The following is a 25971-nucleotide window of genomic DNA, read 5'->3' on the forward strand; positions in this document are numbered from 1 at the left end:
AAGAACAAAACAAATGTAGGTACTGTGATGATAAAAGGGGGTCTACCCTATCTGATAACCAAAGAAAGATGGTTACATAACATTGATTCAAATATGGAAGATTGTATTGAAGCAGATGATGAAAATGTCAGTAACAGTGACAATGATGAATGTAAAATAACTCATGATAACAAAAATACACACAATGAGAAGAAACCAAAAATAGGTAAACCAATTCATGATGAGTGTGCTCACATCTTACATAGGAAGTTAGGACATGCAAGCTTTCCCGTAGTACAAAAAATGACTGAACACGCAGAAGGTGTCAAAATAAAAAATTGTGAAAATTATTTGGAATGCTCAGTATGTAAATCCACCAAACTAAAAACCAGTCCCAGACCAAAAAAATCTAACAGATCAACTAACAATATTTTTGATTTGGTACATATGGACTTAGTTGGTCCATTAACTCCATCAATTACCTATAGAAAACGTTACTTCCTAACAATAGTGGATGATTACAGTCGCTATGGTTTTGTTTACACATTAAAGCACAAGGATGAAACCTTTCAGAAATTCAAGGAATTCTACAAACGCATAGAAACACAGCATAATATCAGAATAAAACAAATTATGACAGATAGGGGATGTGAATTCATGTCTAAAGAATTCTCCCAATGGTTAAAGGATAGAGGGATGCTACATTTCACGTCCAATCCATTTTCTGCATTTCAAAATGGGATTGCAGAGAGAAAGAATTCCACACTACAAACCATGATTAGATGCACATTAGAGGATGCTGGTTTAGGCAAACAATTTTGGTCAGAAGCCTTACATTATTCAAATTACACTCAAAATAGAACATGGTCCAGTATTGTGAATAAGACACCATATGAGGTGATGTACAATAGAAAACCCAAATTAGCACACATGCACATATTTGGAGTTACTGCAGACGTACACATACCTAAACAATTGAGGAGAAAGGGAGAAAACGTATCCAGGAGATTAAGATTCATGGGATACGAAACTGGAACCAAAGGGTACAGATTCATTGATAATAATAACAAATTTATAGTATCCAGAACAGCTGTGTTCCATGAGCAGGCCAATTGGTCTAAATTGCACCTTAATGAAATATTTCCTAATAAAAGCAAAGATAATATATCTTGCGAGGAAGGAACAACAGAAAATCAAAGTATTAACAAAAGTAAGAACAAAACCAAAACTTGGACAAATAGTCAGCATAAAATAAAGACAGACACATTAACAAAAAAGGAAGCCAGATATTTGCATGACAACCATAGCAAACCTGAAAGAAATATTAGAAACAATAGAAACCAAATACCAAATAAATACAAAGATTACATAATGCATATGGATGGAGAACAAATAACACCTAATACATATGAGGAAGTATTGAAACTTCCCCGTGAAGAAAGAGAAAAATGGGAACTAGCTATGGAAAAAGAGATGGAAAGTTTACAAGGATTAAATGTATTCACACCTGCGATCGCACCTAAGGATAAAACAATTATAGGTACCAGGTGGATTTATAAAATTAAGAATTTGGAAGGAGGTAATACCTTATACAAGGCCAGACTAGTTGCACAAGGTTATGCACAAAAATATCCAGAAGACTATACTGACACTTATTCACCAACAGTGAGAACAGAGAGCGTCAAAACAGCTCTTGTAGTAGCATCTGCACTCAATCTGGACGTGTTTCAATATGACATACAGACTGCATACTTACACGCAAAATTAGATAAGGAAATATATGTAAGAGCACCACACAGTCAATACACTAATAAGAACGAAATTTGGTTATTAAATAAGAGTCTGTACGGATTGAAGCAATCTGGCAAAAGATGGTACGATTGTTTGGTAAAAGTACTTAAGACCATGGATTTCAACGCCACCACTGCTGATAACTGTTTCTTTGTAAAAAAGAGTAATGATCATATTGAATTTGTATTAATTTATGTGGATGATATTTTATATATTGGAAAGCATAAAGAGAGCAGGGAAATCTTTGTAAATAAGTTAAACGAACATTTCTCATTGAAATCACTAGGTAGAGTGAATAAATACCTTGGTGTACAAATTAACAAAACTAAAAGGGGATTCAAACTTACTCAGAAAGATAAAATCATTGAACTCCTAAACAAATGTAACTTAAATAATGCCAAAACATGTGACACACCTATGCAAACTGATTTTCTTAGAAACACTGATGAATCTTCCCCTGAGTTTAAAGACAACACATTTTACAGATCAGTTATAGGTTCACTCCTTTATATATCTAATTGGACTAGGCCAGATATTGCATTACCTCTCAATTTATTGTCAAGATATGTTAGCAAACCAACCTTGTATCATTGGGAAGCTGTCAAAAGAATTTTAAGATATCTGAAAAGTACATTAGATTTTTGTTTAATATTGGAACCAAATAATGACAAAGAACCAAAAATTACTTGTTATGCTGATGCAGATTGGGCTGGTGATACATCATGCAGAAAGAGTACCTCTGGTTATGTTTTTCTATTGAACGATTGTCCAGTTTACTGGTATACTGGTAAACAAGAACTGGTAGCCACTTCTACCACAGAAGCGGAATATGTTTGCTTGTCTAAAGCTGCAAATAACCTTGTATGGTTCAATGATTTGATCACAGATGTTTGGAAGAAACCTACTTTACCATTTATTATGCATGAAGACAATAAAGCGGCCATTGAAATATCTAGATCCGATGCAATTGGACAAAGGTCCAGGCATATTGATATAAAATTTAAGCACGTGAGACAACTATCTCAAGACGGATTCATCAAAGCAATACATTGTGATACTTCTGAACAATTAGCTGATATATTAACAAAACCCTTACCTTCTAAACAACACAAATATTTAACTTCTAAATTATATGTATTATATTGTCCTGAATCTGAATGTAACTGGTGTTGTATAACGAACCGGCATTTAGAGGGGGATTTGTCAGATGTAAATGCCTTATTCTCTAATGTGTAAATAATGTATATATGGAACATCAGGGGTTAACTTATTCTTTGGACTTTAATGTATTCATAATTTACCACTCCCATTCCTGGCTCCACCCCTTGTATATATAAGGAGCCATCCTCCCCATTTTCTTTGCTTCTATCTTGAATATTCAGCGAATATAGAATGCCTATTATGATTAAAGAGAAATATATTTAAATCTCTAACTTCTATTATCTTTATTGAGTCTGATCCTGAAAATATTGCAACAGTCCTTATTTCTGCAGAATATTCTTTGAGAACTAAGATCAAAAGACTTCTTGGAAGGAAGAAAAAAGGAGCCTTTTGTGTTGTGGAGCAAATTTACAAGTTTTATTTCAGCTTGACTCTAAAGTACACTAAAGTACACAGTGTACTTTAGTCCTGTTATTTAACCAAGTCTAACAAGGCTATGTTTTTCCAACCTGCCCTAAGAAATAGATCTTGTGCTTCAGAGAAGAAAGAGGATGGTTAAACTCTTCACATGTTAGTCTATTTAAAGAAAAAAAATCCTTAAAATTTATTTTCTTGAGGTTTTTTTTATGTAAATGTCTGTGTGATATAAACATTTAGCCTTAGTAACAACTATTTCAGGAAAAAATACTAAAAGGAGAAGGTTGGTGCATTAACTGTAGTTGAACCCAGACGTTTGTGGCAGTCAATAAATGAGTCACCATGTGACCACACCCAAGTTTACAATCTTTCGTGCACTGTTCATTAAGCAAATACCACGGTATTAACTAAATCCATCAAACACAATGGACATTTTTTTGCTAGAAACCAGAAGTACATCCTGGAAACCTGTAAAAAAAATCACAAAAATCTTGGTCATTTTTTTCTTGGTGACTGCAGAACACTGCAAATGACCGTAAATAGAAGCGAATTGCTAAGTACCCAAAATGCAATTACCCATATTTTTTGGAGTACAAGACACACCTTAGTTTTTGGGGAGGAAAATAGGAAAAAAAAAATCTGCCTACCAGGTATTCATCTGGCTAGCATCCTTAGCCTGGTCAGCTTCAGCACATTAGTTCGCTCTCTGGTTTTGAGGTTGGGGCTGGTTGGGATTAAAAAACAGCTTCTAAAGCACAGCTGATCGTTGGAGGGAGCAGCAATTAGAAAAGCAGGCAAAGCAGGGGTGAAATCCTCCTGATTCGGGCGAGTAGGTAGCGATGGCGGCAGGCAGTTCAGAGAACCGGTAGCAAAAATCCCTTCCCCCCAGCCTCCAGCTTGCTTACATTCGCACGCCTGCCTTGCTTCACTTGCTGTAATCCCTGCAATCCATTGCATCAGCAAGCAACTGAATCTCCCTGCCTGCAATCAAGCTCATCAGTGAGCAGCTCTATCTGCCTGCCTGCCTGCCTGCCTGTAAGTTTTTTTCCCTTTTGGGAGCTTTAAAAAAAATAGTTAATTGGGTTTTTTTTTAGTTGTTCTTTTTTTAGACCTAGCCATTTAAAGTTTAGGAAGTTTTAAATTTAGCTGCTTTTATATAAAAATAAAATAAAATAAAATAATATTTGTGCAGCTTTGTGAGATTTTGTGTATTTCTGTAGTGTTTCACTCTAACTAAAACACACAAAATCTCACAAAGCTGTATGTGGAATTTTGTGTGTGTAAAGTGTGAAAGTTGGTTTTTTTGGACTTTTTGTGGCTGTGTGAGGTTCCTGCTTGTTGCAGGAGCCATTTTGTCCCTGCTTTTACATTGTGGGTGAGCCAGTTGTGTTGTGTTGTGCTTTGTAGGTTAAAAAAGGGCAAAGAAGTGACGTTGACTTGGCCATGCCCACCTGACCAACAAGCCATGCCCACCCAGTCACCTGACCAACAAGCCCCACCCACTAATCAAGCCACGCCCACAGAACCGGTAGCGAAAATTTTTAGATTTCACCCCTGAGACAAAGCACATCACTTCACTCGCAAGTGCCACGTTGGGGCTGAAAAACAGCTTCAAAAGCACAGCTGATTGTCGGAGGGCGCTCCAGTGACTAAAGCAGGTGAAGCGCAGAAGGGGTAAGAGAAGGCAGCAGCTGTTCTAGGTAGCCATTTTGGGCACTGCGTGTTCCATTTTCAGCCTCCAAGGGCTGAAAGGGCTCTCAGACGGAGTGTTTGGAGGCTGAAAATGCGACGCACAGAGCCCAAAAACACAAGCCCTTGTCGGTGGCAATCTCTGCAGCCAGAAAGAGGATGCATAGAGGCCAAAGGATGGGGGCCTGTGGATGGACGGGGTTACATTCGGAATATAAAACGTACCCAAATTTTCAGCCTCTTTTAGGAGGGAAAAAAGTGTGTCTTATACTCCGAAAAATACAGTATATGACTGCAGGTGTGTGTGTATGAGATCATCAAAACTACAAAATTGGGTCATAAGTACCTTTTTGGAGGTCTGTTGGGATGTCAAATGGTCACTAAGCAACCAATCATTTAGTGAGGACTAGTTGCAGATAGATTTTCTCTATGATAATCGGTATGCAGTCCTCAATGGAACTACATCTATATGGAGTGTATCATGCAGTAGGATACCTTATGGTTCTGTCTTGGGCCAATACTCTTCAATATCTTCATAAATGATCTAGATGAGGATATTGAAAGGGTGCTCATCCAATTTGTGGATGACACTAAGCTGGGCAGAGTTACTAACATTTTGGAAGATAGAGTCAAGATTCAGAAAGGTCTTGACAGACTTAAATATTGGGCCCTATCCAACAAAATGCAGTTCAGTGATGAGAAAAGTAAGGTCCTGCACTTAGGCGTGAAAAACCACACATACAGGTACAGAATTGGCAGTATCTGGCTCAACAGTAGAACCTGTGTGTGTGTGAGAGGGATGTCCAAATGGACCACTGCTTAAGTATGAGCCAGCATGTGCTGCAGCTGCCAAAAAAGCCAATGCAGTCCTAGGCTGCACCAACAGGTGGATAGCATCAAGATTGTGAAAAGTGATAGTACCCTTCTATATTGCACTAGTAAGGTTATACTTGGATTACTGCATCCAGTTCCAGTTACCATGATACGAAAAAGATGCTGATATCAATTTTTTTCAGGGAAGAGCAACAAGGATGATAAGGGGTCTGGAGACTAAACCATATGAAAAATGGCTAAGGGAACTACCGGTAGGAATGTTTAGCCTAACAAAGAGAAGGCTTACATAATAGCCGTGTTCCAATACTTTAAAGGCTGTCATAAGGAAGAGGGGTTTGGTTTATTCTCCAAAGCACCTGAAGGCAGAACAAGAAGCAATGGCTTGGAAACTTGTCAGAGGGCAATTCAACCTGGAGCTAAGGAGAATTTTCCTGACAGAACAATTAGTCAGTGGAATAGCTTGCCTCTTGGAGTTGTGAGGGTTCTATTGCTGGAGGTTTTCAAGAAAAGATTGGACAACCATTTGTCCTGGATGGAAAGGGCTCCTTCCATGGGCAGGGTATTGGACTAGAAGACCTCCAAAGTCCCTTCCAACCCTATGATTCTGTCATTCTTTTCTAAAGCTGAACATCTGACATCTCATTTTCCACATGAAACTCTAATTTGCACTGGATGAGCCTAAGCATTATTTTCTAATATGTGAAATTAAGGATATTGTAATCATAGTTCATAGACTCTATTAAGTGTTCCTTTTTTGTGTGTTGGCATATAGACTGATTTCTTCGAATCCGTTGGCCACTTTGTTTTTCTCCAGATTTGCTGGCATAGCTTAGTTTTACCTTTACTTACTACCTTTAAATCTTTATTGATCCTTCTTCTGTTCCTCCCCATATTTTCACAGATATTTTGACAATTCCTGTAGCATTCTGTCTTGGTAATCATCAAAGTCGGCCTAACTTCAGCAATTAGTGCTAGAGGTTCTTGTAAGTATAGAATATCCTCTAAGCTACCGTGTTTCCCTGAAAATAAGACCCTGTCTTATATTTTTTTTGAACCCTGAAATAAGCGCTTGGCCTTATTGCCATGTGCTCAAAAGCTCGATTGGGCTTATTATCAGGGGATGTCTTATTTTGGGGAAACAGGGTATTTTGGATGTTGACATAATTTAAGGGCCCAGTGGTACATTCTTCCTCAAGAGGCCATTGCTGCACCTGACCATTTTGGACAATTTCCATCCAGTTTCCAACCTACCATCTTGGGACAAAGGAAGAGGGTGAGGTGGAATGGACAGGTTGTCCAAGATTGGTTTCAGAGCTCCTGCTCAAAAAGCAAGTGGCACACGTGGCTAGGAGGACTTTTGCAAAGCTTCTTGTTGTGTTTCAATTGCACCCATTCCTACACTGAGGAGCCCTGCTCACATCACTTGTGCTTCCATAGTTTCTCATTTGAACTACTGCAACATGCTGTGAAAGGAGCTGCTCTTGAAGAGCATTTGGAAACTTCAGTGGATACAGAATGCAATGGTGGGGCATAAATGGGTACCCCTCGGAATCTTAGGAAATGGAGTGGTGTGTAAGGTGAAGTAACAAACCGATAAACTAATAAACTGATAAAGGAAGACAGAAAGTTTTGTCTCATAACAACAATAATGTGAGGTTGCATTGGCAACTTATCTGGTTCCAAGTACATTTCAAGGTCATGGTTATTGCCTGTAAATCCTTACATGGCTTGAGGCCTGGTATCTTCAAAACTCTCTTTTTTCCAGCGCACTGCTCATGCAATCCATATACGGGTTGTTTTCCTCATCGCTTATCTTTTGACTGGGTAATTTTTTCAAATCTCTCTCTCCGTGCTGTGGCCACGCCCTGCTTTCCCATGATGCACCAGTCTTTTTACTCAGTCGCTTACAGACTGGTGTGTTTCTCTTCGTGGTGATTTTAAATAGCGTTTTTTAGCATTCTGCGTTAGGCTTTTCTTTATTTTTTTGCTTAGATTGTCTTACTTCGGTGTGAGCCCTTTATTACTGCTGCAGGGCGTGGGTTTCGAGTTGGGGACTCCCCCCTCACCCTTCACCCGGGCTTTTGACAGCATCCGCCCACAGCTGGGGATTCCGTTCCTTCGGGGCGATCCCTTTGTTCTTTCTAGCCGCTGGTGTGCGCGAGGGGTTGACGGTTGCCGCTGCCACCCCCCACACCATTCTTTTCTTATTTTTTTCTTTGGGCTCTCGTAGCGGCAGCTCCGGAGCCCTCCACATGGTTCGCCCTGCAGGCTCTGATGTGTTGTCCTCCTTTCCGCGCCTCTCCTGAGTGCTAATTGTTGCCGGCTTCAAATTTCGAACTTGGTGCCTTGTTGGGATCAGCTGGAGGCGTGATTCCTTTCGCCGGTGGTGAGCGAAATAGGTGTCTGTCCTTCGGGTGGCGCCTGTGTATTCCACGTTCCCCTGTCTACACGGATTCTCTTCAGGGGATTCCCTTAGTGGCAGCCCTCGCTCTTAATAACTACCATTGCGAATACTAACGGCCGCCATTTTAGATCAGCCTTTGGCGGCCATTTTGTTGCGAGGCTCTCCTTTTCTATCGGTCGGAGCGGAGTTACCCAAATTATGGTGAAATTGGATTATTTGACTGCTCCCTACCAAATTGAAGCAGATTTTTTAATTACCTTTTCCCGGATTGGACTCTGTCTCAGCTGTTAACTACGCTTTTCAGTTGCTATTGCTGCCCTTGCTGTCCCAGTATTTTAGGGGCCTCAGGCGAACGCCATTTTTCTTACTTTTACTCCCTAATTGTTGGGCCTTTTATTTCGCCCTTTCAGCTGTTCCGGATACCTTTACCTCGTTTCCTTGAACTGTATATATCGTTGTTCCACAAATTATAAACAAACAAACAAACAAACAAAAACATACAAGTATCAAAGGGAGTGAATTGTGGTGTCCAGATGCGGATGCATACTTCTTGTCTGATATGGAGCATGAGCCCAGCCCACCTAGGGCTCATTCCAAACACAGGTCCAAATCACGTGGCAGGCCTGCTTCGGCCTCTGAGGATACCCGCCACCTCAGGTCATCGACGGCGGCGAATAAAGATGCTCAACGCCGCCACAAGGCTCTTGAGCGTCATTTTGATAAGGCTAGGCAGGCCTCCTTGGCCTCTGTGTTCCCAACTGATCCAGCTCTGATATCTCAGGGACTATCTTCTCTAGCATCGCTCGCCTCAGCTTCTCAAGTGTTACCCTCCTCTCCGACTCGCCCTTCGGCCACCACCGAGATCCAGTCAGGTGCTTCTGGCAGACTTTCCAAACAGGCTTCTGTGTCATTGCCGGATGTCTCCACTGTGGGCCTAGGGGGACCAGCTCATCCTCCCTCAGGTTGCCCAGAGGCAACCTTTACTCCGACCTCTGCCGGCCTTCGTGGTTCGGATGGTCAATTGTTGGCACCACAGATAGACTTACAATCATTACTTTCTAATGCCTTGTCTTCTCTGCTGGCAGCTGGGATTCATCAATCTTCCCTTCAGCAGGTTCCGATAGCTCCTCCTTCTATGCCTCATTCGTCTGCTCCAACTCGTTCCAAATCTCCCTTACGTTTGGCACCAGGTTCGTCGGATGAATCTGATCATGGAGACGAACCAATGGAGGACTTGGAATTTTCTGAGGATGAGGGGCTTGCGCCTGATGTCCCCGCCTTTGCTGGCTTATTCAGGCCATCCTTGTTTAAGTCCCTTCTACATAAAGCACGTCAGACCACCAACATGGCTGCATCACCTTCTTCGTCTTCTGACACTGCTTCCTCGGCCACTCCTCACGAGGCTCTGTTTTCGTCTTCTAAGCCGGGCAAGGACTGCATTCCCTGCCCTCAACTCTTTTCTGATGTGTTGCAGTCTCCCTGGTCTCAACCTGGCTCGTTGATGGGACCCAATGCTCTAGATAAGAAACTCTATTGCGCTGTGCCAGAGTTGGATGCCTTATTATCTCTACCAGTGGTTGACCCTCCGATTGCGAACCTGTCTTCATCCTCGCTGGTCTCCACTGACTCCTTGGGTGCTCTCAAATCTGAGGACAGGAAGTCGGAGCTCTCCTTTCGTAAGGAACATCAAGCCCTTGCCTGGACGATTAAGACCGCTACCGCTACTTCTTTTTTCAATCGAGCTATGCTGCTTTGGCTGAGGCAACTTCAAGACAGATTACCACCGGAAGATACGTGCCTTCATCAAGATATAAACAAAATCGTCGCTGCCACTGAGTACTCGGCAGATGCTTCCTTGAACTCGGTGAAATTCGCCTCAAGAGCTTTGGCCTCGTCCGTAACATCACGGCGCTTGTTTTGGCTTAGGAACTGGAGAGCTGACTCCAAAGCCAAATGGAAACTGGCAGCGGCTCCATATAAGGCCCCGTCTCTCTTTGGTGCCGCCCTCGACCCTGTCCTTGTCGAAGACAAGGACAAACGTAAGGTTATACCAACTTCCTCTTATCGCCAACCTGAACGGAGCTATACACCTTACTATCAGCGCCAGCCCTTTCGAGCCTCGGTGAGATCCGGAGGTCCCTATTCGCAACGCTCCTACTTTCACGGAAACGACCGCTCTTCCGATCGCCAACACTTTCGCGACAGGTCCAGAAACAACTCTACGGCCAAACGACCCTTCCGTGGTTCCGGTTTCCGTCAATTCCGCAGGGGAAAATGACTACACCGCACTGGATCCCATTGGTGGTTGCCTACAACTTTTTCGTCATCAATGGGAAAAGTTGTCCACGGATGCGTGGATTCTTCATACGGTGTCCTTCGGTCTGACTATAGAATTCCTGGATCGCCCTCCATCCCGCCATGTCCGTTGTCCTCCTCTCCAGTCCCTCGATTTGGAAAGCCAGTTGCGGAAGGAAGTTCTCCACCTCTTGCACATCAAGGCAATAGAACCTGTCCCACCGAGTCAACAGGGCAAGGGCTTCTATTCAACTTTATTTCTGGTTCCAAAACATTCCGGGGGTTGGAAGGCCATCCTGAACTTAAAACATCTGAACCTGTCGGTCTCTTACCGCAGGTTCAAAATGCACTCACTGAGGTCCATTCTTGGTGGAATTCGGCGCGGCGACTTCCTCCAGTCGGTCGACCTCAGGGAGGCATACCTGCATGTTCCGGTTCTGCCGGCACACCGAAAGTTCTTGCGGTTCCAGATTGGGGAGGACCATTATCAGTATTGCGCCATGCCCTTTGGCTTGTCCTCAGCCCCAAGGACTTTTACAAAGCTAGTGGCGGTAGTGGCGGCCTCCCTCAGAAAGATCCCTGTCAGGGTCTTATGTTATCTCGACGACATCCTGGTCCTGTCATCTTCCAGGGGTCAAGCGTCTCGAGATCTACAACTTGTCATCGAGGCCTTTCAGAACCACGGATTTTCAATAAATTTCCCAAAGAGCCACCTTTATCCTTCCACCTCCCTGCTACACCTGGGGGCGGTGATAGACACTATACAAGGACAGGTTTTTCTTTCTTCAGACAGAATCCAGAGCATCTGCGACTTAATCCATCAAATTCTGTCACAACGGTCCATTCCTCTCCTTTATCTCTCTCAGCTGCTGGGGAAAATGGTCTCGAGTTTCTCAATTGTGCCATGGGCTCGTCGTCACACGAGGCCATTACAATGGTTTCTCCTTCCCTTCCAACGATCGGGCCACAGCGATTCTCTTCGCAAGGTATCGCTTCCACCTCAACTTCGGCTGTCCCTTCGTTGGTGGTTAGGTCCGGGACTTCACAAAGGCTCGCACTTCTTGATTCCAGACCGCCTGACCCTGACCTCGGACACCAGCCTCCAGGGCTGGGGGGCCCACCTACACAATCAAGTAGTGCAGGGTCGCTGGTCAGATTCTGAGAGACGACTCAACATCAACCTGTTGGAACTGAGGGCCATTCGGCTAGCTCTCCATCATTTTCAGTCTCAGTTGTCAGGTCGGCACATTCTTGTCTTAACGGACAATATTGCAGCCAAGGCCCATATAAACAAGGAGGGGGGCACTCGGTCGAGACCCCTGATGTTGGAATCCGAACAGCTTCTACGTTGGGCGGAGACGCATGTTCTATCATTGAGGGCCAATCACATTTCAGGTGTGGAAAACGTCAGGGCCGATTGGCTCAGCAGACAAAGTATCGACCAATCAGAATGGCAACTACACCCCGGTCTCTTTCGCAAGGCTTCTTTCATCTTCGGCATGCCCGTCATGGACCTGTTCGCCAGCCCGTTGAACGCCCAACTGCCACGATTTGTAACTCGTTACCCGTGTCTGACAGCGGAGGACCACAATGCCCTCAGGTGCCATTGGCCGCCGGGGCTCTTATACGCCTTTCCCCCGATTCCCCTGATTCCTCAGGTGATCCGCAAGCTGCTGGAGGAAAGGGCAGAACTTCTCTTGGTGGCCCCCGATTGGCCACGTCGACCATGGTACGCGGACCTTGTGGCATTGTCGGTCCTTCCACCATGGGTGATTCCGCCGGAACGTCTGTCGCTTCGTCAGGGGGCCATCAACCATCCAGACCCAGGATGGCTCAAATTGGCTGTCTGGCGTTTGAGCGGGTCATTCTGCAAAAGGACTGTATCCCAGACTCTGTCATAAATACAATTCTGGCCTCCCGAAGACCTTCGACTTCTTGGATATACGAGTCTTCCTGGAAGTCCTTTTGCTCCTGGTGTGCTGTCAAATTAGTTGACCCTACCTCGGCTCAGATTGTGCATGTTTTGTGTTTCCTGCAATCAGGTCTGGACAAGGACTTGTCGCCATCTACCCTTCGTCGTCAGACTGCTGCTTTATCCACGGTCATCAGATGTCCTCCTTATTCTTCTCTATCTCTGCACCCGTTGCTTAAAGGTTTTCTCCATGGGGCTGTGAACCTCCGTCCACCCCCTGTTCATCGTTACCCGACCTGGGATCTTTCTCTTGTTCTTCAGGCTCTTATGTCTCCTCCCTTTAAACCCCTGGGTTCTGCACCTCTCAAGTATTTATCCTACAAGATGGCCTTCCTTTTGGCGATCACCTCGGCAAGACGAGTCTCTGAACTTATGGCTTTATCAATTAGAAAGGATCTCTGCATATTCCAACCTAATACCATGATTTTACGTCTGGATCCTACTTTCTTACCTAAAGTAAACTCCTATTTCCATCGTGCCCAGGAGCTCGTTCTTCCAGATTTCTGCCCGTCGCCTAGGCACCAACGTGAGAAGGACTGGCATATCCTCGACATTCGTAGGGCCTTACGTCAATACATTCGTAGGACTGAATCGTTCCGGAAGTCTGAGGCCCTTTTGGTTTCATTTCATCCATCTTCCTTGGGTCAGAAGATATCTCCATCCACTGTGGGCAGATGGATTAAGGCGTGCATCTCCACAGCTTACGAACAACAATCGCGTCCTGTTCCTGCTCGTATTTTGCCTCACTCTACGCGTAGCGCGGCAACCTCAGCCGCCTGGGCTACACAAGCATCAGTCTCGGACATCTGCCAAGCCGCCACGTGTCATTAGACACTATAAGATTGATACATTTGCCTCTGCTGAGGCCTCTTTTGGCCGACGTGTTCTGCAAAGTGTCCTTGTAGGCCAGGACTCTGGGAGCAATTTGTCTCCCACCCTTGGGATCTGAACTTTGGTATATCCCGTATATGGATTGCATGAGCAGTGCGCTGGAAAAAGAACGTTGTCTTACCTGAACGTTCCTTTTCAGTGCACTGCGAATGCAATCCATTCCCACCCTGTTATTGCTTTGTTCTAGTTGTTCTACTGGTTCCAGTTTTTGTGGTTCTTTTGCTACTTACCTTATTCTAACTTCCTGCCTAGGTGGTCGCGCCTTCGTTCAAAGACTAGTGCATCATGGGAAAGCAGGGCGTGGCCACAGCACGGAGAGAGATATTTGAAAAAATTACCCAGTCAAAAGATAAGCGATGAGGAAAACAACCCGTATATGGATTGCATTCGCAGTGCACTGAAAAGGAACGTTCAGGTAAGACAACGTTCTTTCTGAATCTAAATTGATTATAACCACCCACTGAATGCAGAGTGCTGATTGAACTCCTATTGAGTTGTTTAATGGAAGGGGGGGAATAGAATAGTAATTATATACAGGAATGCCTTCTCAGAACAGTTTGCTGTCAGAGGTAAGGGTAACCTATTTCCTTACGATCTTCCTAGACTGTCAAAACCTGGTTATTCTAGCAAGCCTTTGGAAAACAGACTCATACTAAATTGTGTGAGTAAACTGCAGTGCCATCTAGTGTGTATACAAGTAGATGATGTATTTTGTATGCATTGCTCCATTTCCATCTCTCTCCTCATTACAGGCTACCTATTCTACAAGGAGGAACCTTTGCATTTTTAACTCCTTCACTGGCCATGCTCAGTTTGCCCTACTGGAAGTGCCCTGATTGGACCAATAATGCCAGCATGGTGGATCCTACTTCCCCAAATTTTATTGAGTTATGGCAGGTTCGAATGAGAGAGGTAATCCACTGAGGATATTTGTATAAATGTATTATTTTGTGGAATTTGTTTGTTTTTGTGGCACACCTGACAAAACTGTGTAACTTCTCTTTCTTCAAAAGACATGGTAGTAGGAGAGTGACGTCACTTTGCCTTTCAAATAGTTTTTGATCAACTTCATGGAGAGAAGATTTTATTTTCTTTCAGGATGAGTTAACTGTTATTAATTTTAGGTTTCCTAAATGCTCTTGAGAATAGTAGCTAAATGTCCTCCAGAACAGCAGCCTGTCAAATAAAAGTGACATGATGGTTGCCCTTCTCTTAAGTTTAAGAGGATCTATCATGGTCCCACAGAAATATTTATGGATCATGAACAAAATGGAACTCACTGCTTCCACTTTGTGCTTTCTATCTTTAACTTTAATTTCTTCCAAATCAGAAACATTATAAAAAGGTATTTCCTTTCCAGTATTTGTTAACCATTCAGAAGTCAAATTAATAAAAGCAATCAATTAGTTTTCCTACTAAATATAAAGCATATGGCAAGTTTTCTAGGATTACTAAGATGACGTCCAATTCCATTAACTATCTCCTGATCAACTACCAACCACTGCCAATCACACATCACCACTTGCAACTTAAATACAAGGATTTCCATTGGAATAAAAAGCATTTACAGCCTTTGTTGTTTCAGTTGCAGGGAGCAATTATGGTAGCATCTTGCTTCCAAATTTTTGTTGGCTTTTCGGGTCTCATTGGATTCCTGATGCAGTTCATTGGCCCTCTGACTATTGCTCCAACCATAGCTTTGGTGGCACTGCCTCTCTTTAGCTCTGCAGGAAAAGATGCTGGAGAACACTGGGGGATAGCAGCCATGTAAGTTTTGTGTTCCTTTAATGACCAAAATGATGTAATGTAAACTGAGAATATAATGCTTTTTTTCTTTTTCTTTTACGGATTAATTAAAAAATAAACTTCTTAACTTTTGTATGTTTATACATCTAATGTGCTAAATAAATGTGAGGTAGAATGCAGTCCAGAATTACAAGAAGGGAAGGGCTCTTTCCCCAGGGAGCAAGGAGACAATAGCTTGGAATCTTTGATATACAGGAAAAGGGTGAAGGTGAAACCCCTTCCCCCCCAACAGTTCACAGGGTATATAGCAGTGCTGGCGAACCTTTTCAGCACCGAGTGCCAAAATTGGAGCATGTGCGTGCCGGAAACCAGAAGAGCAGCTGCCTGGAGTGCATGCGCATGCCGGGAAGATGATCTTCCGGTTTCCAGAATGTGCATGCACTCCAGCCAGTTGGTCTTTGCGTATGCATGAGCACCAGAAACTGGAAGACCAGGTGGCCGGAGCACATGTGCATGCTGGAAACTGGAAGAGCAGTTGCCCGGTGTGTGCATGTGCACCGGGTGGCTGCTCTTCTGGTTTCCGGCGCTCCCATGCACATGAAGACCAGCTGGCCGGTGCGCCAGAACCTAGAAGAGCAATGAGCGATGGCTCGCATGCCCGGAGAGATGGCTCTGTGTGCCACTTCCAGCATGCGTGCCATAGTTTCTTTTTTGTTGCTCTCCTATAGACAGGAATCTTGCCGATCTAAAGCACTTATTTGCAATAACTATTAGATATGTGGAGGGGGGGTATGACTTCATCCTTTTCTTGCATACTAATAATTCCAAGCTATGTTGTCTCTTTACTCCCTGGGAAAGAGCCCCCCCTCCTGTGACTCTGGACTATATTCCATCATATTGTGCATATTACGAGAAAGATGAACTAAATAAAGAAAGTCCATTGTGTAGACAATGGATGTTCTGTTTTTAACTAAGTATTTGATACGTTAATATTTGCAAACATCAGTAATGAAATTATTAATTGTAAAGGTATTTCATTGATTTCTGAATCAGAATGTTATTAATGGAAACCCCTTTTCTCTTTAGAACGATTTCCTTCATAGTTTTATTCTCTCAGTATCTGAAAAATGTGCCTGTTCCACTACCATCTTACAAAAAAAGCAAAAAATGCCATTTCTCCAAGATCTACCTCTTCCAGATCTTTCCAGTGAGTAAACTCTAATGATATTTGACTAATCAAGTACATCTCAGAGCTAAAGAAGCTTCTTGGATGAGAAGCGAAACGTCTTCAAAGAAAAAGCAGAAAGTCCAGTTGCCTCTTGAAGAAGCATTTTTGGGACAATTTCAATGGCTCTACTGTAAATTTGACATAACTTAAAGGAATAAATGAGAAGAATTATGTGTGATAATTACATATTTTAATGCACCTCTGAAGTATAATATGTGCCTTTATGTACTTTCCATTGAACTTCCTGCTTTGAAGTCTAAATTACCTGCTAACAGATAGATTCCTTTATTACCTCTCACAATTATGTGGCTATTATGTTTTGTACTAACAAAGATTCCTTGTCATTTGTAACTACATAGGTGCTGTTTGCTCTCACAATTACGTGGCTATTATGTTTTGTACTGACCATCACCAACGTTCTCCCTTCAGATACAAGAACTTATGGTTATTTAGCTCGGACTGACAGCAAAGGTGATGTCATAAGCAAGGCACCCTGGTTTCGATTTCCTTATCCAGGTATTCCTATGCTGATGCTCTTTCCTGTTTAGCATAGCAAAAAAAAAAAAAAAAAATGGAAGAAATTCTCAGTTTCTTCTATGCAAAAATGTGTTTATATTGTGGCCCATTAGATCTGGAGCTCCCCATTTTATCCAATTTCTTCATCACTTATGTCCAAGCTGTTTGGCCTTTTTAAAAGTCTGAATTCCTTGGGAGTAATTTTTGATCAGTACTACTTACTGTAAGTAAGCATCCTGAACAATGAAAAATCCCAGTGCAGAAGCAAATAAAAAACAAAGGGACTCCACCACTTTTCTAATATCTTTCTGGATCTGCCTTTGCTTTGGGCGTTCAAAAATATGATTGTGATGATGTATAGAGTTTTTCCAAAAAGTATTTAGATAAACTGTTGGAACTATCTCTTATCTTTTTATTTAAATGCATGAACATACATGAGACTAGGGTACAATATTGATATAAGATTTTACAAGACATTTACAAGGAGTTGTTAACGGTACATGCTTTTAGCTTTTCTGAATTTTGTAAATCAAAATTTTGCAGGTAGATTTACCAGTTTCAGATCTTCAATTTTAGCATGCTTGTTTCTTCTATTTAGGCCAGTGGGGAGTGCCCACAATTAGTTTGGCTGGTGTATTTGGCATCATAGCTGGAGTGATCTCCTCCATGGTGGAGTCAGTGGGAGATTACTATGCCTGTGCTCGTTTGTCTGGTGCTCCACCCCCTCCCAAGCACGCAATCAATCGTGGAATTGGAGTAGAAGGGATTGGCTGCCTTCTGGCTGGAGCCTGGGGAACAGGAAATGGTACCACTTCTTACAGTGAAAACGTTGGAGCTTTGGGGATCACTCGGGTAAGTCTGATTCTGAATGATCAAAAGCAAAAGTGGCCATGTGTGACCAGGAATAATTGAAGAAAAGCCTGTGCATTTTCTGCTCTGGAGATAACTTGGGGGCATTTTTAGGATGCATATGCTTCAGTTATAAGGCATTGACATTTTTGTATCTGATCTGAGACCATGATTTAAATTCCCTAATATTCTTCTGGTTTTGCACGCTGCAAGGAAGGTCACTGCAAAGGGAATCCTGAGTTTTATAAACTCAGAAACCAACAACGCTGTTTTGGTATAGTTTTAACTAAAATATGCGCATCATATTTATGTGGCCACCTTTTTCATAAAAGCGTGATTCTGGCTGACACACAACAGTTGAGGACGAAAGTGGGTGCTTCTTCAGCCTTCTAAAAATAGCAACCGATTACAAACATGCCCTTCTGCTCTCCTATATTCAAAGCACACCACAGAGTTTGATAAGCTTCCAGATTTTAAAAATAACAAACACTAGGTGAAGGGATTTAGACATTCTCTGAACAAGTTGGAGCTTTAAATTGATCTTAGCACTCAGAGGATTTACTTTCCATTTTTTAATAAATTGCAATAATATATCAGTATTCCTAGTTATATTATATCTTTACATATTAATGCTAACTGTATCATAATATGATCCATTATATTATATTATATTTTAGAAGTGTATTGTATTGCTCTCTTTTACAAAAATAGCATTATTTGGTATGTTTTACAATAACTATTTAAAATGATTTTAAGGGGACACCTTTAGCTTGATAATTGTTAAATGGACATACTATCAGGTAAAGGATATTTGACTCAGCTAAAGAATTTTGAAATTTTACTTCTAATCCTATCAAAGTTGACAATTGTCATAGATCAGGTTTCTCCTCTTTTTGTTGCTTGTAATTACTTTCTCTCTCTCTCCACAGGTAGGTAGTAGAATGGTCATTGTAGCTGGGGGCCTTGTTCTGCTTTTGACTGGCATGTTTGGCAAGATTGGGGCTGTGTTTGCCAGCATTCCAACACCCATCATCGGAGGAATGTTTCTTGTGATGTTTGGTATCATCACGGCTGTGGGGGTTTCTAATTTACAGGTAGGTGAATTTTTCTCTAGGTGTTGTGACGTAGGCCCAAGTAGTTATTACCAGACATAATCAGTCCTAAACAAACTTATTTTATTAGAACAGCTGAGAATTACTTCATTCTCAGCTTAGTCCAAATTAAGTCCAAAACAAATTCTTCATAAATAGTTCTTCGGCTTATGAAGAACCGCTTGTTAAAAAGAGAATATATTTATATGTTGTATGTTATGTGTTTATCATAATGTGTATTAATAAAAGAATAAAACTTTTTTTTAAAAAAACAGTTCTTCGGCTTTATCACCAACCTTTGTCTTCTTTGGCACTCTGCCAAATACTTTTCTTGGCAAAAGTTCAGAAGCAAGAGATGCTGACAAGAAACAAATGTAGCAACGTTGCTTTCCTACAAAGATCCCAACAGCCATTGCTGCTCTTTTAAGCCTTCTGGGAGGGACCAATAATTTCTGGGAGGGACCAATAATCGTCCTTTTTGCTTTAGCTGCTCTTACCTTCTGGCAGCTCTTTGCACGCGTGCACTAGGAACAGGCTCCTCCTGTTCCTCTGCCTCTCTGTTATCCACCTCTGGAGGCTCGAGTCCGCGCATCACTCCCAGATGGCCCTGGCCCCATCTCTGCCTCCGACACAGAGCCCTCGTCCAGGCCTTCCCCTGACTCCAGGACTGGCCCATTGTCCTCCCCAGCCTCCTCACTGTCCGACTCTGCTGCCAGCTCCGCAGGCTGCTGGCGGACCACAACACTAGGATAATTTTGCATGGATAAGCCAGAGCCATGGGCAAATTTCTTGTAGGATGATTTCCAAATTGAGATGTGCTTAATATCATTTGGTATTTCCATGTGCCAAATTAAAAGGATGATCACCTCCAATATTCAGTTTGTTAATACATCAATTGATTCTTTTTGTTATGTTTTATGTGCTTTTATAAGGCCATGCTAATTCTAGTTGTATTGACTTGTAGGAATCTTGTATTGAGAGTCTACCCACATATAAGAATTTAGTCCAATTTATTTGTTGAATTTAGATACCAGACTCTCGCTCAGAGTGATTCTGAGCAGTATGAAATTAGGAAACATAAAGACCATATAAAAATACAATATATCAATAAAAGATGCAGCTAAAACAATAATAAAATAAGTTAGAAATTAAAAGGCGGGGACAGGGCCATCAAACCTCAAGACCCTCAAGGTTGCATGCTGCTTAGTGAGCCCCAAGCGAATTGGCAGTCAGGGCTTCAGACTTCTTCAAGAGGCTGGGTGCCGGGGCTGCTTCACCTCTGGAGGAAAGATATTCCATAGGACAAGGACAATGGCAGAGAATGCACTCTTCCTGGACCCCACCAGTCAAAATTCTTTAACTGATGGATCTATAAAATACCTTTCCACCTGACCAGGTGAGATGGGCTGAGGTGATGGGGATGGGATGATTCCTTAGGTAACCTGGCCCTATGTCATATAGGACTTTAAAAATAATAACCAACACTTTGAACTGACCTGGAAGCAAACCTTGAATGGAATTGGATCTAGAAAAAAAGTGTTTATTGTAATGTTGTAATATTATTATTGTAATATTATTGTAACAATCTGATTCATTTACATGTATTGACATCCATTTTTTTGCATTGGGTATTTTATTCCTTTAGTTGTTTTAGAAAGTGTCATTAGAATCAGTTCTTCTCCACAGTTATTCACTCCTACCATCCTTCCTGTCTGAAGGTCTTCTCTCCTAAACCCCCCCCCCCACTAACCCTTCTCTTTTCCTATTCTATTGTGGGACTATCAACTACCTCTCTTTTTCAGTCTTTCCTATGAAGCCTTTACTTTAGCTTCCAAATTCTTATGTCCTGTCATATGCTTTACTATAAGCATGCTTTACTAGTAGAAGAGAATATTTACAATATATGCTTCATTTACAATATAGGCTTTACTAAAGCCTATGTTGCTTCTCTTCTTTACTTCTGTCTCTCCTGGCTCTTTCTTCCCCAGTGCTAGATTTAAAATCTATGTTCTTGGGCTCAGGAACTTGTCCTGTTGCACTCTGAGTATGTAAAGTTAAGCAAAAGTGTCCTTGAATTGAATTAGACTCCAGGAAACAGCATTCATGCATTTTTTTCTTGGCAGCATTATGGAACTGATTTGCTACTACAGAGAGTCCTCAACTTAACACCATTCTTTTAGTAACTATTTGAAGTTACAACAGCAGTGAAAAAGGAGAGTTATGACTTTGTGTCACACTCATGACTGTTGCAGCATCCCCATGGTCACATGACCAAAATTCAGATGCTTGGCAACTGACAAGTATTTATGATGATTGCAGTGTCCTTGGGGTCATATGATCACCTTTTGTGACCTTCTGATAAGCAAAGTCAATGGGGAAGCCAGATTTACTTAACAACCGTATTAATAACTTAACAACTGCTGTGAATCACTTAACAACTGTGGCAAGACAGATCGGAAAATGTGCAAAACTCATTTAACAACCATCTTACTTAGAAATTTTGGTCTCAATTGAGGTTGTAAGTTGAAGACTACCTGTATCTTTTTCAAGGAGACTTTTCATAACTTCTCAATCTAGTCAACAACCTGGGAATTTTCAGCAGGTTCCCCTTCTTAGTATCAATCAATGCTAACCCTGATTAATACTGGGAGAATCAAAGTTTGGCTAGGTAAAGCTCAGAGTACCTAGTATGATATAATAATGCTGTTCTGTTTACATGTAAAATTATTGGTGTAAATTAATATTTTTTCTTTCAATTATATCTCTTGGTCAGTACACAGACATGAATTCTTCAAGAAACATATTCATCTTTGGCTTTTCTATATTTGCTGGCTTGACCATTCCACACTGGGTGGAGAATAATGCAGAAAAACTAAAAACAGGTACACAGGATTACAGCTTTTATTGTAGCCTTTCATCTAAAGTAAGGTTTAAGTCAGAGCAATAATTAGAAGTACAACAAAAATGGGGAGGTATTATCATATATTAGTCTTCTACACTGTAGGTTTCTTACTCTATCATGCTTGTCTGTTTATTCTAAAAGATACTTTGGATATGCAAAAATATTGTTTAATGTGGCTTATATAATGAGTAGAATATGACTGCAAATGCTGTGATTTAGTTCAGAAGTGAGGAGGCTATTACTAATATTGTAAATCCCAGCTAGTGTAGCTAAATATGAGGAATATTAAGTGATACTATCAGCATCTAACATAGTTTAAGGTTTTCCAGCTCTGATTTATACATCCTTTATTTATTTATTCTACTGTATGATATTATTCAACTTTCTTTGGGAAATATATACACACAAATCTATATTTGAACTGCCAGTTCAGATCTGAAATTTGGCTTCACTGAATTCAAGTTGCAAAACTACAGCTACAATTGAACCTTCATGACAACATTTTGGGTAATTTACTGAGTACTATAATTAGATTGTTGCACATATCTTGTACAATACAGCATTCTAAAGCATTGCTCAGACTTGGATGATTTCCTGTTAGATAAATCTAGTAGATCATTAACATAAAAAGGATGCATTGAAGGACTGAATCAGCAACTGGTTGAAGCATAGCAATCAAATTACCAGTTGTTGGATGAGAGCTAATTAAGGAATTGGAGTATTGAAAATTGAGTCCTTCAGAAAGCGTCCCAGTCACGATGCTGAAGTCAACGGTCTATTGAGGTGAAATTGCAAAACTGAATCCTACACTCTTATATTCCTTGTTTGTTTATCAAAGGGGTACATTTATGCAGTAATTTGGGAAGTACTCATACCAGGGTTTCTGTGTAGAAGACAGAAACAAAATGAGCATTCCACATGGACTACAAATGTTTTTAGTGTAAAGTAAATGCCATGGCCTGATTATTGAAAGAAAAAAAGAACATTTCAAATGACTCGCCTTTCTTCCCAAGGATTAGGAAAGGATTAGGAGGTTGTGATTTGCTCTGATACGCAATGGATTCTCTTTCTAGGAACTGTACAGCTAGACCAAGTGATCCAGGTACTGCTAACTACTGGCATGTTTGTTGGCGGATTCCTGGGCTTTTTTCTTGATAACACCATTCCAGGTAATTATTGATCATGGTTCATCTTCGTTGAATTTATGATAGCATTTATGGTTGTAGTGCAGCAGTAAGAGTAAAGGCTACACTTGCATTTTGAGAATTTGTCTATGGATACAAAACTTCTCACTCCAGGGCCACCTAGTGGTCCCCCTCAATGATACTCCACTTGTAAAAGTTGCCAAGAGATTATGATGTTTAAATGGGAGAAGTAATAAAAAAGTAAGCAACAATCACCCCACCAAATATTAATTTAGTTATTTTATTTGAAAGATTTATATGGCCACTTGCTTTAAAACACAACAGAGCTTAATTAAAATTTTATTTAATTGTAAGTAAAGTCAGAGAAATTATGCAGAATTTAATTTTTGTTTTGTATAAAATGCTTAGTTTTGGAACCAGCTAGATCCCATTATCAGGAACAGTACAAACATTTTCCACAAGCAGTTCAGTACTATCTGAAATAAAAATAGAAAACCATTTATACTTTTCTAATTGCTGCCCCTGAAGATAAGACTGAGATGCTACCTAGCCGTGGCAGAACTTGGTGCAATGTAAATGATATAATTACATTCACCCTGAGCACAGAGTCAGCGCCTACAGGAATATTCATTCCAATTCCTTAGGAAAGAATCCTGTGATTTGGCCTTACCCACTTGGTAAAACCATTTAGTGTTCTTGGTGTTGTCACCTGAGGAAAGCAGGAGTGTTGCATTGTTGAGTGGGATCACAGATATTTCTATTTAGAACTGGTCTTGTGGATTTGTGCATGTCTCATGTTACATATTTTGGAAAGAAAGAATGTGAGAAACATATTTCTGTCACTTATAATCTTGTTATCACTGATCAAGTACATTATGGGAAATATTTATTGTAATCTTCTCATCCTGAAGGACAGGTAGGCTTGCAGCTGTTAGATGTTACACACTGTCGTCCTCCCCCCCCCCAATACTAGAAGCCTCCTAATCAGATGCTTTTGCATAGAAGCTCCCTTCCTAATTGTGGTAACATGTGGTCAGCTAGTTGAAGGAGTGCCAGATAATCTATCATGTTGGAGAAAAGTGGTGCAAGTTATTACTTTCCTCAAAGCAATACTGCGTGTATCCTAAATTATCTGAATAGTTGGGAGCAGAAACTATTGTACTGAGGAGAAAGAGTACAAGGAAAATTCCTTCTGCTACAGAATTGGGGTGGGTAGATGGTCAAATTTTCTGTCTACTTTCCCTGACCTTTTGTGTGGGCTTTTCCAAAATCACACATTCTGATACTAGTATTTCTGATACTAGTACTGGTATTTACCAGTAACAGCAAATACTTTCCTAACCATAATATAACTTGGTTGAGGGGCCTTGTTATTCACCATGTTACTTCCGTTTTGCAGGAAGCCAAGAAGAACGAGGACTCCTCGCTTGGAGAAAAGATTATAATGAAGAGTCTGATGGCGCTGTGAATAACCTGCACATCTATGATCTTCCATTTGGAATAGGTTCCAAATTCTGTGTTGCTAACTGGTTTAAATATCTTCCAGTGTGCCCTAAGCAGCTGGCTACCCAAGGTGCAAAGGAACAGAAGAGTAACAAAGTTGATTTTGAAAGGAACTCTGATAATGATATTAACACAAAGGTTTAAATCTGCACCAGAAGGGGGGGGGAAACCCCGGTTCCCTAAGCTTCTGAAAAATCATCTTCCTTTTTGTGGGTTTCGTAGCCCTTGAGTTGTGTGTGGCTCAAGACTAATGTCCAAAAAACAGTTCCATTATTTCCTCTCCCATCTACCCTCTGCCTCCGACTGCCCATTCAGAATCCTGAATGTCAATTTCTTTATAGCATCATTTCAGAAAATCATTTAGTTTAACAATAGAAGTTAAAAAAAGAAGAAAATCATTTAGTTAAGGAGTGGAAAGTACAGGTGTGGGTCATGAGAAAGAATTTTCTTTTCCATGATGGAAAACTGTTGCCCAGAAAATCTTGGGAAGATGACTCAACTAGCCTTGTGCAACCGGAACAATCTTGAACTAAACACACTGAAAACCATAGAAATGGTGATAGATTTTAGGAGAAACCCTCCTATTCTCCACCTCTTACAATACTAGACAACACAGTATCAACAGTAGAGATCTTCACGTTTCTAGGTTCTATCATATCTCAAGACTTTAAATGGACACCTAACATCAAAAACATCATCAAAGAAGCACAACAAAGAATGTTCTTTCTGCGCCAACTCAGAAAGCTCAAACTGCCCAAAGAGCCGCTGATTCAGTTCTACAGAGGAATTATTGAGTCTGTCATCTGCACCTCTATAACTGTCTGGTTTGGTTCTGCAACCCAACAAGACAGGCACAGACTTCAGAGGATAATTAGAACTGCAGAAAAAACAATTGCTACCAACCTGCCTTCCATTGAGGACCAGTATACTGCACGAGTCAAAAAGAGGGCTGAGAAAATATCTACAGACTCCTTACATCCTGGACATTAATTGTTTCAACTTCTACCCCAGTGATGGCTAAACTTTTCAGCACTGAGTGCCAAAACTAGAGCACGTGCCCCGGAGCGCTGGAGCTCCGGAACCCAAAAGAGAGCAGCTGGCCGGTGCACATGCACGCGGTGGCCAGCTGTTCTTCCGGGTTCCATCACGTGCATGGCGTGACAGCTGGTCCGGTGCACATGGGCACCGGCCAGCTGCTCTCTTCTGGGTTCTGGTGCGCACATGCACACCAGACAACTGGTCTTCACGCCAGCTGGCCGGTGCACATGTACACGCCGGATCCCAGAAGAGAGCAGTTGGCTGATGCACATGTCCACAGAGAGGACTCTGCACACCAGAACAACTAGACAAAAGGACAGTTTTTTCCTGAATGCCATCACTCTGCTAAACAACTAATTCCCACACCACTGTCAAACTATTTATTAAGACTGTATTACTATTCTTCTTCTCATCCTTCCTATTACCTCTCTCCTCCCACTTATGATTGCTTGTATTTTTACGATTTATGTTGTTCTGTTTCCTAGAATGATTTGATTGCTTATTAGTAACTTATGACTAT

The 25971-nt window shown here is 41.5% G+C and overlaps 1 protein-coding gene across 1 annotated transcript in view; it reads left to right on the forward strand.

The window, feature by feature from the left end:
- LOC139319385 (solute carrier family 23 member 1-like) overlaps positions 1-24557 on the forward strand; it is a 42559-nt gene extending 18002 nt beyond the window's left edge. The window contains exons 4-12 of the mRNA XM_070947224.1: positions 14186-14345; positions 15019-15200; positions 16266-16386; positions 16767-16923; positions 17522-17775; positions 18702-18866; positions 21637-21745; positions 22839-22934; positions 24310-24557. Of these exons, the coding sequence (XP_070803325.1) occupies positions 14186-14345; positions 15019-15200; positions 16266-16386; positions 16767-16923; positions 17522-17775; positions 18702-18866; positions 21637-21745; positions 22839-22934; positions 24310-24557 (1492 nt within the window). The remainder of the gene's footprint in view (positions 1-14185; positions 14346-15018; positions 15201-16265; positions 16387-16766; positions 16924-17521; positions 17776-18701; positions 18867-21636; positions 21746-22838; positions 22935-24309) is intronic.
- Positions 24558-25971: the final 1414 nt, after the last annotated feature.

This window comes from Pituophis catenifer, unplaced genomic scaffold, assembly GCF_029215685.1.
Source record: "Pituophis catenifer annectens isolate HBS135680 unplaced genomic scaffold, rPitCat1.0.hap2 SCAF_7, whole genome shotgun sequence".
Classification (NCBI taxonomy): domain Eukaryota; kingdom Metazoa; phylum Chordata; class Lepidosauria; order Squamata; family Colubridae; genus Pituophis; species Pituophis catenifer.